Source organism: Lampetra planeri, chromosome 47 (genome assembly GCF_965212315.1).
Source record: "Lampetra planeri chromosome 47, kcLamPlan1.2.h2, whole genome shotgun sequence".
Classification (NCBI taxonomy): domain Eukaryota; kingdom Metazoa; phylum Chordata; class Hyperoartia; order Petromyzontiformes; family Petromyzontidae; genus Lampetra; species Lampetra planeri.
The window spans coordinates 8,459,196-8,471,690 of NC_136153.1; the positions used below are offsets into that span (position 1 = coordinate 8,459,196).

General features: G+C 50.5%; 1 protein-coding gene across 1 annotated transcript in view; it reads left to right on the top strand.

Moving 5' to 3' along the window:
- The first annotated feature begins 9,958 nt into the window (after positions 1-9,958).
- Positions 9,959-12,495, top strand: part of LOC144733580 (mitogen-activated protein kinase kinase kinase 5-like) — a 41,072-nt gene continuing 38,535 nt past the window's right edge. The window contains exon 1 of the mRNA XM_078615596.1: positions 9,959-11,594. Within this exon, the coding sequence (XP_078471722.1) occupies positions 11,246-11,594 (349 nt within the window). The 5' untranslated portion in view covers positions 9,959-11,245. The remainder of the gene's footprint in view (positions 11,595-12,495) is intronic.

A 12,495-nucleotide genomic window follows, 5' to 3' on the forward strand; every position in this document is an offset into this window, starting at 1 on the left:
ACGAGTACCCGGTGCGATGTGTAAACATCGCCACTAGGGAGACAAAGACGACCGGGCGTGGTGTTGGCCACCCACCCGCTCGTGTGCCGTGCCGGCTTTCATAGGTGCTGCTCGCTAACAGCACTTGCCCCATGTTGTATATATACCTCTTTGTCAGTGTGTGTACTGTATGTGTGTTCGTGTAAATGTGCTTACATGGTCATCTTCCAAAAACCCAAAACGGTGTTGCCTTAAAAGGGACAAAAATAATGTGCGACGTTTCGGGCAATGGCCCACACCAGGCACTTTACCCCACGTGGCTTTCCCTCTCCACGAGCCACGCGGGGTGCCAGTGACCCCGTCGTCTTCCATCGGCTCGTGTCAGATCGGGCGCCTCTCACATGAACCCTCAACCCTCGCCTCCATGTCCTGTGCGTACGTGGGAAGACGTGGGACGACGTGGGGAGACGTGGGACGACGTGGGGAGACGTGGGGAGACGGAGACGTGGGACGACGTGGGGAGACGTGGGGAGACGTGGGGAGACGTGGGGGGACGTGGGACGACGTGGGGAGACGGAGACGTGGGACGACGTGGGGAGACGTGGGGAGACGTGGGGGGACGTGGGACGACGTGGGGAGACGGAGACGTGGGGAGACGCGCTCACAGACAGCAGGCACTTTCACGGAGCTATCCGTGAGTAGGCGCCCCAGTGGAGAGATGTTAACTATCTCGCCTGGTATACAGGATGTCGTGGGTTCGATCCCGACCCTGACACCTGCTGTGTATTTGGAGTTTGCGTGTTCTCCACCGTGGTCGGTTTATCCATGATAAACCACTTCTATCATTTCTGAAAGAGAGCTATATAGCTCAGAGGGCTTCAACTGGTACATGAATCAAGTAGTTTCGTATCGTTTAGTTGAGAGTAGTTTGCTTAGAGCAGTGGCTCTTCTTACCCTGGGGGGTGCACGCTGCATCCCCTGCGGGTGCGAGATGCCCTCTCTGGGGGTGCGGGACATGGACAGCTTTTTTAGAAGGTAGATCATCGCAAACACAAACTAAGCACGGGCACGTAGTAACAACTTACTTCGTGTCATCAAACCCTGTACGTGTTTATCAACATTGTACTTGTTGTACCGATTGAGAACCAGAGGGGTGCGAGGCTGCAGCAAAGGTGAAGAACCACGCTGCCTTGGGAGGGCTACCACCTCTGGGCTGTCGGTGTGCAGGTGTGGACTGCTGCCTGACGGCACCGCTTCCCTCCACACAATAACAAGTCCCCCGCATACCCAGCGCGCAGCGCCTAATTTCACACTAATGCCCTTCAACAACACTGAACCCTTGGCCACAAACACACACACAAAGACAAAGATCCCCCGTATCGACTTAACAGCCTTTTGGGGCATTTGCTGTCAGCGAGTAGCACCTATGAAGGGCTGGGACAGCGCACACGAGGGAGTCCGTAGCAGCTACACATGTAGTAGCTACACATGTAGTAGCTACACATGTAGTAGCTACACATGTAGTAGCTACACATGTAGTAGCTACACATGTAGTAGCTACACATGTAGTAGCTACACATGTAGTAGCTACGGGCCCCGCACTTTCAAGGGCCCCCGCGCTAAATGCTTTCAAGCTATCGATTCCGGTTCAGTGATTCTGCACTTGCTCTATTACTATAGTACTATACTGCTTTAAACTTTTATGAAACACTGGGTGTTTAAGGTTAGCGATTTGTCGTATGATCTGGCTGTATAGCAAATGAAAAAAATACAATTACTTTACTGTGCTAGTTAAACATTTATTTGTTTTAATGTGTTTTTTTTATTTAGAGCCCCTTTATAACAAATGCTACAGGCCTCGCACTAGCTTCATCCGGCAGTGCCCAGTGTCTCTCGCTATGACGGTGACTTCCACTCGTCGTGCGCCACCTTCTCCAGTCTATTAGTGGCCATGACAATAGCCAGTGAGACTTACATCTCTGCGTCTATTATAATTTGTCTATTATAATTATAATTTGAAGGCGCGTTCAGCCCCAGCTCACGACGAGGGTTTATTATTGGCGCGGTAAGAAACAGGAGCGCCCGGAGAAGACCCAAACAACACTCTATCTCCGTACAGATGGAAGCACGTGGAGATGAGTCCACATCTTGCCGTACCCGCCGTTCTCTGGCAAGCCGTAGACGCACGTGGGGACCCTAAAGGCGGTGGTCACCGCATCGCGCGCTTGCAGATGTGCTTCTGCGGCCGTCTGGAACGCTCCTGCTTCGGATTTAGGAAGCCACTGGGGCTGTGCGCTTTTAAATCATCCTGATTGACAAACTCATTTCTTTTTAACTGATTTTTGTGTTCAGTTTGTTGTCCTTCCCCCTCACCTCCGATGGGCACAGTTGTTGAAGTAGAAGTTCAACAAACACTCATGTACAGGCTCACGGAAAGACCACCTTGTGGCAAGCCAGGGTTATAGCGCCTCCTTGACACCCACCCGCGGGTGGCAGGGAGTTTCGCACCCGGCGATCCACCATCCCTCGCTGACGCTGCTGTCGCTGCCTCCACAGTGCTGGGTAGTAGTCAGCAGCCACGTGCAGTAACAACAGCAGCAGCAGCGTCACCACCACCACCGCCACCAGGCTGACGTGTGGTGGTCCGACTTAAGACATTGAATGCAAGTTTGCTTTAGCCCGGAGGACGCCAACAGACGGCAGATTGTAGCTAATCCCAAAAGGGACGTTTGGCTCGGAACCTCCTCATTAAATTAGTGCCTTCAATTCGGTTTCTTTACCGTCCCCGCGAGATCGCGAAATCGTTCCAAACTTGGTTGCTGCGTAGTTTTATTCAATGCGAACAAATGAAGTCACGCTAATGCATCATCATCATCATCACGCTGCCCTCCGCGTGAACCCCACACTCGACCCACAGCGCAGGAGCTATGCCAAGGATTCGACGGAAGAATTCTTTTTTTTTCTGCCCCTATGGACGTCCGTGTGTGGGGAGCGGTGGCGCAGCGGTTAGCGCTATGCTGCGCTACGAACCTCACGACCTGAATTCAATTCCCGCTTACGGCCAACACCGGTGACGATTATCTGAACCGATCCTGGGCCTCCCCCTAGGTCGACTCAGCCTCAAATGAGTAGCTGGTGCTATGTGCAATTATTGCTACTATGGAGACAAAAGCAGCCGGGCGTGGTGTTGGTCACACACCCACTCGTGTGCCGTGCCGGCATTCATCGGCGCTCGCTAACAGCACTTGCCTCAAAAGTATGTTAAGGCTATATGGGGGATCTTTATTATCCTTGTTGAGAGCGGTGGCGCAGTGGTTAGCTACCCGAATTAGTTCCATTCCCGCTCACGACCAATAATGATGGCAGCAAATGGTTGTACCGGTCCCGGGCCTCCCCTAGGTCCACTCAACCTTAAATTAGTACTGTATCTGATGCGGTGTTTACACATCAGCACTGGGAAGACAAAGGCGGCCGGGCGTGGTGTTTGGCCACCCACCCCCTTGTGCGCCGTGCCCGTCTGGCTAGCGGCACTTTCCACAACCGCCTGCGGAGAATACACAGGCGATGTTTGTTGTTGGCAGCTGGGAGTGTTTGCACTGGCGAATGGTGCCGGGTGGTTATTGGTGAGACTATGGTAGGGTCGCCCGATAATAGGGTCTCGGGTAATAGGGTCGCGGGCAATAGGGTCGCGGGTAAGAGGAGGTCCACTCTTATGATGACCTTAATATCCAGAGTCGTTCAATGCCACTTTCACGTTGCGTTCCACACGTATGAATAACTTTCCACACTCATCAATATCACCGCATTATGCATAGGCTACCATCCCAGAAACAATAACACCAACGACTAAACGTTACCGCATTATAAGACGCACTTTGACCCTATACTTTAGGTGCGTCTTATAATCCGGTAGATGTGTGTCACCAGATTTTTGTTATATATCTGAATTTGATACCTAGCACAATTGCGGGGTGCGTCTTGCTATCTGTAGCGCCTTATAATCTGTAGCATCCGGTAGGTTTATTTTGGCACATTCAGATGCGATTCAATTCGCGTATGTGCGGCTGTTTTGTCGGTCCACTGCTGGATGAAGGCCTCCGCACGCCATGTCGGTCCTGGGGGGTGGGTTGTTTGACCATATTTCACCACGCTGGTTTAGCGCGGGTTGGTTGAAGGCGGGTGCATAACAGCGGACCTGGTTGTTCGGATATCACTCGCCACTGGACGTCGACCGCAGCTAACCATTGCGCCACCACTCCACCAAGTAACTCCCTACATCAGTACAATATACATACGCGTGCGTGCAAGAAGCTTAACGGGTGGGTAGAGTGTGAGCGACTGGAGTGGGTGGATTGGGATATCTCTTGCCCAGCTGTTTACCCACGGCTGACGGACTGAGTGGAGGCCAAATTAAGTTATACCTTTCCTCCTTAACCCTCATGCCTTCATTAGCATCCCATTGCCCTGGTGAACTGTGTGTGTGTGAAATTAGAGTGCCGATGCCTGCATGTCATTCAATCCGGGCTTCCTGCATCTTCAATATGAGGAAATCAACTTCTAATTTTATTATTAGATACTTCATGGGCATTGCGTGCACAAACACAAATAACAGAGATATGTTTAATGGGAGTGACGTTTCAGGCAATGATCCTGGTTCATATCACGTAAAATGATGTGCTATGAAGATGGCCCTTGAAGCGAAACGTCGCCTCTTGCACATTTTGTCCTTTGAAGGCCACAGTGTTATTGACGAATGTGTTGAGTTGTGTTGTTATACTGTGCTTGTGCACCACTACATCAGTTCGGCCACATCAGTTTAGACACATCAGTGTAGCGACATCAGTTTAGCCACATCATGTCAGCCGCATCAGCTCAGCCACATGAGTTTAGCCACATGAGATTAGCCACATCAATTCAGCCACATCAGTTTAGCCGCATTAGTTTAGCTACATCAGTTCAGCCACATAAGTTCAGCCGCATCAGTTTAGCCGCATCAGTTTAGTCACATCAGTTTAGCCACATGAGTTTAGCCACATCAGTGTAGCCACATCAGTTTAGTCACATCAGTTTGGCCACATCAGTGTAGCTACATCAGTTTAGACACATCAGTGTAGCCACATCAGTGTAGCCACATCAGTTTAGCCACATCAGTGTAGCCACATCATTTTAGCCACATCAGTTTATCCACATCAGTTTAGCCACATCAGTTCAGCCACATGAGTGTAGCCACATCAGTTCAGTCACATCAGTTTAGCGACATCAGTTTAGCCACATCAGTGTAGCCACATCAGTTTAGCCACATCAGTTCAGCTACATCAGTGTAGCCACATCAGTGTAGCCACATGAGTTTAGCTACATCAGTGTAGCCACATCAGTGTAGTCACATCAGTTTAGCCAGATCAGTTTAGCCACATCAGTGTAGCCACATCAGTGTAGCCACATCAGTTTAGCCACATCAGTGTAGCCACATCAGTGTAGTCACATCAGTGTAGCCACATCAGTGTAGTCACATCAGTGTAGTCACATCAGTGTAGTCACATCAGTGTAGCCACATCAGTGTAGTCACATCAGTGTAGTCACATCAGTGTAGCCACATCAGTGTAACCACATCAATTTAGCCACATCAGTGTAGCCACATCAGTGTAGCCACATCAGTTCAGCTACATCAGTGTAGCCACATCAGTGTAGCCACATGAGTTTAGCTACATCAGTGTAGCCACATCAGTGTAGTCACATCAGTTTAGCCAGATCAGTTTAGCCACATCAGTGTAGCCACATCAGTGTAGCCACATCAGTTTAGCCACATCAGTGTAGCCACATCAGTGTAGTCACATCAGTGTAGCCACATCAGTTTAGCCACATCAGTTCAGCTACATCAGTGTAGCCACATCAGTGTAGCCACATGAGTTTAGCTACATCAGTGTAGCCACATCAGTGTAGTCACATCAGTTTAGCCAGATCAGTTTAGCCACATCAGTGTAGCCACATCAGTGTAGCCACATCAGTTTAGCCACATCAGTGTAGCCACATCAGTGTAGTCACATCAGTGTAGCCACATCAGTGTAGTCACATCAGTGTAGTCATATCAGTGTAGTCACATCAGTGTAGACACATCAGTGTAGCCACATCAGTTTAGCAACATCAGTTTAACCACATCAGTGTAGCCACATCAGTGTAGCCACATCAGTGTAACCACATCAGTGTAGTTACATCAGTGTAGCCACATCAGTGTAGTCACATCAGTGTAGTCACATCAGTGTAGCCACATCAGTGTAACCACATCAGTTTAGCCACATCAGTGTGGCCACATCAGTGTAGCCACATCAGTGTAGTCACATCAGTGTAGCCACATCAGTGTAGTCACATCAGTGTAGTCACATGAGTTTAGCGACATCAGTGTAGTCACATCAGTGTAGCCACATCAGTTTAGCCACATCAGTGTAGCCACATCAGTTTAGCAACATCAGTTCAGCCACATCAGTGTAGTCACATCAGTGTAGCCACATCAGTTTAGCCACATCAGTGTAGTCACATCAGTTCGGCCACATCAGTTTAGCCACATCAGTTTAGCCACATCAGTTTGGTCACATCAGTGTAGCCACATCAATTTAGTGACATCAGTGTAACCACATCAGTTTAGCCACATCAGTTTAGTGACATCAGTGTAGCCACATCAGTGTAGCCACATCAGTTCGGCCACATCAGTTTAGCAACATCAGTTCAGCCACATCAGTGTAGCCACATCAGTTTAGCGACATCAGTTTAGCCACATCAGTTTGGCCGCATCAGTTTGGCCACATCAGTTTAGACACACGTGGGCTTCATCGCCTTGCATGAGAACCTCCGGCACTCAGCCGGGCCAGCTCAGTCGGCAAGTCGGTGACACACATTCACACAAGGTGCTCGCATGCCATCTAGCGGCCGTGTCGTAGTATTACGCAAGACCCAAAACTCACAGCACATACAACAAACACACAATGGTTCACATCCGCCAAGTGGCAAAATAAAATACATTTATAACAGGTGACGTTTCGGGCAATGGTCCTTCTTTATAGCACATCATTGCTATGAAGAAGGGCTGTTGCCCGAAACGTCTTCTGCTCATATCTAATATTTGCAACAGAGTAATTGCCTGAAACGTCGCCTATCTTATATACTGTATATATTTTTCCTTGCTGCTGTAATCATACTCTCTCGAGAGGCCGTGCAGCTGATCAAATATGCCTAACATAGACTAACATTGCCAATAGACTAACATTGCCCATATACTAACATTGCCCATAGACTCACATTGCCCATAGACTAACATTACCCATAGACTAACATTGCCCATAGACTAACATTGCCCATAGACTAACATTGCCCATAGACTCACATTGCCCATAGACTAACATTGCCCATAGACTCACATTGCCCATAGACTCACATTGCCCATATACTAACATTGCCCATAGACTCACATTGCCCATAGACTAACATTGCCCATAGACTCACATTGCCCATAGACTAACATTGCCCATAGACTAACATTGCCCATAGACTCACATTGCCCATAGACTAACATTGCCCATAGACTAACATTGCCCATAGACTCACATTGCCCATAGACTAACATTGCCCATAGACTCACATTGCCCATAGACTAACATTGCCCATAGACTAACATTGCCCATAGACTCACATTGCCCATAGACTAACATTGCCCATAGACTAACATTGCCCATAGACTCACATTGCCCATAGACTAACATTGCCCATAGACTTACATTACCCATAGACTAACATTGCCCATAGAGTCTATGGGCAATGTTAGGTCACCTTTTATTAATTCCATGAAGGAGCATTTTGCTTCTCCATGGGAGAATGGAGAAGCATAAATGTTTTTTTTTATGACTGTTATTACACATTTTGATTCTAATGATTCTACCAAGGCTTTTGATTCTGTGAAATTAATAAGTGATTGTTCTAATTGCACTCTCCATTTTGCTTCGTTCTAGTACAAAGTTTCAAGTATTTTTTATAGTTATAATTACTTTTTATATTTTATAATTTAAGATAATTTCAATACAATATTCTGAGCAGTTTAGATAGACGTTGAATATTTTCAAGTGAATTTCATGCTAAATTTAAGCTTTCCAACGCCTTCTACATCAGAGTGCAGCACCACATTAAATACGCACGACAATGACAATAGTTTAAAGAGATTTGAAGCATGTTTTATTTTCAAAATGGAAACATGGTTGGGGGGGGGGCAGAGCTTTTTGACGTCATATTTGAGGGGGGTCTGACTTTGTGACGCCGTGTGACGAGGGGGGGAGGGGGGGATAAAAAATCGGCCAACATCGCGTGACGTCATTTATGGACGGCCCCTTAAAGCATGTCTATGGGTATCTCTATGCATCTCGATGCATGTCACTGGGTCTCTATGTATCTCTATGGGTCTCTATGTATCTCTACGGGTCTCTATGTATCTCTATGGGTCTCTATGTATATCTATGTATCTCTATGGGTATCTATGTATCTCTATGGGTCTCTATGTATCTCTATGGGTCTCTATGTGTTTACCACATGGTCCATAGTGCGGGTTTCACAGTCGCACGATGATTGTGGCCTTGCGTCTCAATTCGCCATTCATGAATGCGATGTTGGGCCACGGACACCTTGTGATGTTCCGACGCGGTTTGTGGCTAGGCCAGTGTCGGCCAGGAATGTTGTTTGGTGCCGCACACCACACGTCACGTGGTGCCGCACACCACACGTCACGTGGTGCCGTCCACCAGCGTCACGTGGTGCTGACACCTCCTGGCCACCACCGCCCAGCAGGTCGCGAGTTCCATCTCCACGTGACCCACCAACCCCCGGCTCCCACACGGCTGGATGACGCTCAAAGCGAATCATGTTGACCCCCCCTCCCCCCGCTTATAGATCGCTCGATTTAAGTGTCGTTAGCGAGCACCGATTCAGGTCACAAGATGCAGTTGGGTGGCCAACATCAAACCCGGCCGCCTTTGGCTACCCAATGTTGCTGTTAGGTCCACATTTCAGGCTGAGTCGACCTAGGAGAGGCACAGGACCCATACACAGGAATATAAACACACAAAGACAAAGATCCCCCGCGTATAGCCTTAACAAACTGCTGGGGCAAGTGCTGTTAGCGAGCACCTATGCAGGCCGGCACGGTACACGAGCGGGTGGCTGGCCAGCACCACTCCCGGCCGCCTTTGTCTCCCCAGTGGCCATGTTTTTACACACCGCACCAGGCACTCATTTGAGACTGAGTCGACCTAGGGGAGGCCCAGGACCGGTTCAGATAATCGTCACCCGTGTTGACCGTGAGCAGCAATCGAACTCTGGTCGCCGGGTTCAGCAGCGCAGTGTAGCGCTAACCACTACACCACCGCTCCCCACAACCACCACCACCACCACCGCTCCCCACAACCACCACCGCTCCCCACAACCACCACCCCCACCACCACCACCGCTCCACACAACCACCACCACCACAACCACCACAACCACCACCACAACCGCACTCGCAGCCAGCCGCCTGGCAGTGCAGCACGAGGAGCTTCCACACGCCCCGCGCGCGATACGCCCACCACCACCACAACCACCACCACCACAACCACCACCACCACAACCACCACCACCACAACCACCACCACCACAACCACCACCACCACAACCACCACCACCACAACCACCACCACCACAACCACCACCACCACAACCACCACCACCGCCTTTATCTCCCAACCACCACCACCACCCACCACCACCACCCACCACCACAACCACCACCACCGCCTTTATCTCCCAACCACCACCACCCACCACCACCACGCCCTCCACGGCCCACCCACTTCCTCTCTCTCTCTGACTGGCCACGAGCAAGCCCAATGTGTGTGGGAGGGGGGGGGGTCACGAAGCGTCGCACCAATCGCGCGCTTCGCACGGCCGTCAAAACGCATCCGCATTGAGCCACGCGAAATTTATCCCACTCCCCCCTCTCTCTCATCCTCATCATCATCCCTCCTGCTCCTCCTTCCTTGGCGATGTACATTTGTGTCAATCCAGAGAACCCACCCAACAAGCTACGTTCAAATGCAGTGAGCGCGCTGCGCCGTTTTGTCAACGTTTTAATTCGGCTGTAGTTCTGCATTGTCCACGTTGTTGTTGTTCGCGTTGTTGAAAGTGACCGTCCAGGCTAGAGAGGCATGCAATGGGGCACGAGTTAACCGTGAATATTTTAAGACGCCGAGGAGGAACATCGATGGGGAGGATGATGATGATGGTGGTGATGTTGGTGGTGGTGATGGCACTGATGATGAGAATGGCTCTCGTACTTTGAACGTTCTGCTTTGCCGTCAAATCAGAGGTGGGTGTACCGTGTTCGACACAACACAAGCGTCGTCTTCCACCCTGGACACTGTCACGCATCTTACATCATCAGATCGTCGCTCCTTCGTCTGCTGGAGATTCTGAGCGAAACGTCGTTTCCAGGGGCCACGAGGCGAGGTGATTGCGACTCTGGGCCCCCAAGTCGTCGTCACCTGTGCACGCCCGTGGCTGCTGCTGCTGAGAGCGAGTTGATGATCTCTCTCTTCCTCTCTCTCGGCTTTTGTTTAAAACAAGAACAATCGGCGGTTGTTGTGGTGGAGAGGAAGAGAGGGACATGTCCGTGGACGAAGTTTAAACTACAGGCGACTCGTCAGCTCGTTTCGCGCTCCAGGGAGCTAGAGGCGCAGCCTTGCAACTGCGAGCTCCCGGGACCCTGCTGCGGAGGTAACTCCGTCACCACCAACAACCACAACAACCACCACAGCGGCATGCGGCTCCTCGTTCCCGAGGGAGCTTCTTTGTCGTGGTCAAAGCCGCCTTGTGCAAGAGGGTTACTGTACCGATCATAGCACGGCGCTCCAACAACCACAGCAACAACCACAACAACAACCGCAACAACCACAGCAACAACAACAACCGCAGCAACAACCACAACAACCACAGCAACAACAACACCCACAACAGCAACAACACCCACAACAGCAACAACAACCACAGCAACAACAACCACAGCAACACCAACAACCACAGCAACAACAACACCCACAACAGCAACAACACCCACAACAGCAACAACAACCACAGCAACACCAACAACCACAGCAACAACAGCAACAATAACAGCAACCACAGCAACAACAACAGCAACCAGAGCAGCAACAACAACAGCGTCGTCGTTAAAACGTCGTCGTCGTCACGACGCGCGATGGACGACAACCACAACAACCCGGCACCACCTTCTTCTTCGCGGCCGAGCCGACAGCTCCGCGTAGCCTACGTGGACACGGCCCCGTCGGCCCCCTCGGCCGCCTCCCTCCTGGCGGCGGCCTCCACCACGGGGGGGGTGGGCGACAGGAGGGAGTCAGCCGCCTCGGCAGGCGAGGGGGGCGCGGGGTTCACTCCCGAGGGGGTGTCGGCGGTGGCGGTGTCGGTCCCCCCGGGGCTGCTGTGCCTCGTGGCGGCCTGCGAGACGGTGGGCGCCTGGCTGGAGGCGGTCCCCTTCGGCAGCCTCGACTTCGGGGAGGCGGACGTGCTGGACGCCTTCTACAACGCAGGTGGGGGGGGCGGTGGTCGTGATGATGATGATGCTGATGATGGTGATGCTGCTTATGCTGATGCTGATGATGTTGCTGATGCTGATGATGATGATGCTGCTGATGGTGATGGTGATGATGATGCTGCTGCTGCTGTTTATGATGATGACGATGCTGATGATGATGGTGGTGATGCTGATGATGATGCTGCTGATGATGATGCTGATGATGATGCTGCTGATGATGATAATGATGATGATGATGATGCTGATGATAATGCTGCTGCTGATGATGATAATGCTGCTGATGATGATGCTGATGATAATGCTGCTGCTGATGATGATGATGCTGATGATGATGATGCTGCTGCTGATGATGGTGATGCTGATGTTGATGATGATGCTGATGGTAATGCTGCTGATGATGATGATAATGCTGCTGATGATGATGCTGATGATAATGCTGCTGCTGATGATGATGATGCTGATGATGATGATGCTGCTGCTGATGATGGTGATGCTGATGTTGATGATGGTGATGCTGATGTTGATGATGATGCTGATGATAATGCTGCTGCTGATGATGATAATGCTGCTGATGATGATGCTGATGATAATGCTGCTGCTGATGATGATGATGCTGATGATGATGATGCTGCTGCTGATGATGGTGATGCTGATGTTGATGATGATGCTGATGATAATGCTGCTGCTGATGATGATAATGCTGCTGATGATGATGCTGATGATAATGCTGCTGCTGATGATGATGATGCTGATGATGATGATGCTGCTGCTGATGATGGTGATGCTGATGTTGATGATGATGCTGATGGTAATGCTGCTGATGATGATGATAATGCCGGCCTCGGTGCTCGCCAACGCGGCACGCGTCCGACTGGCAGCGGTGACAGGGGATCTTG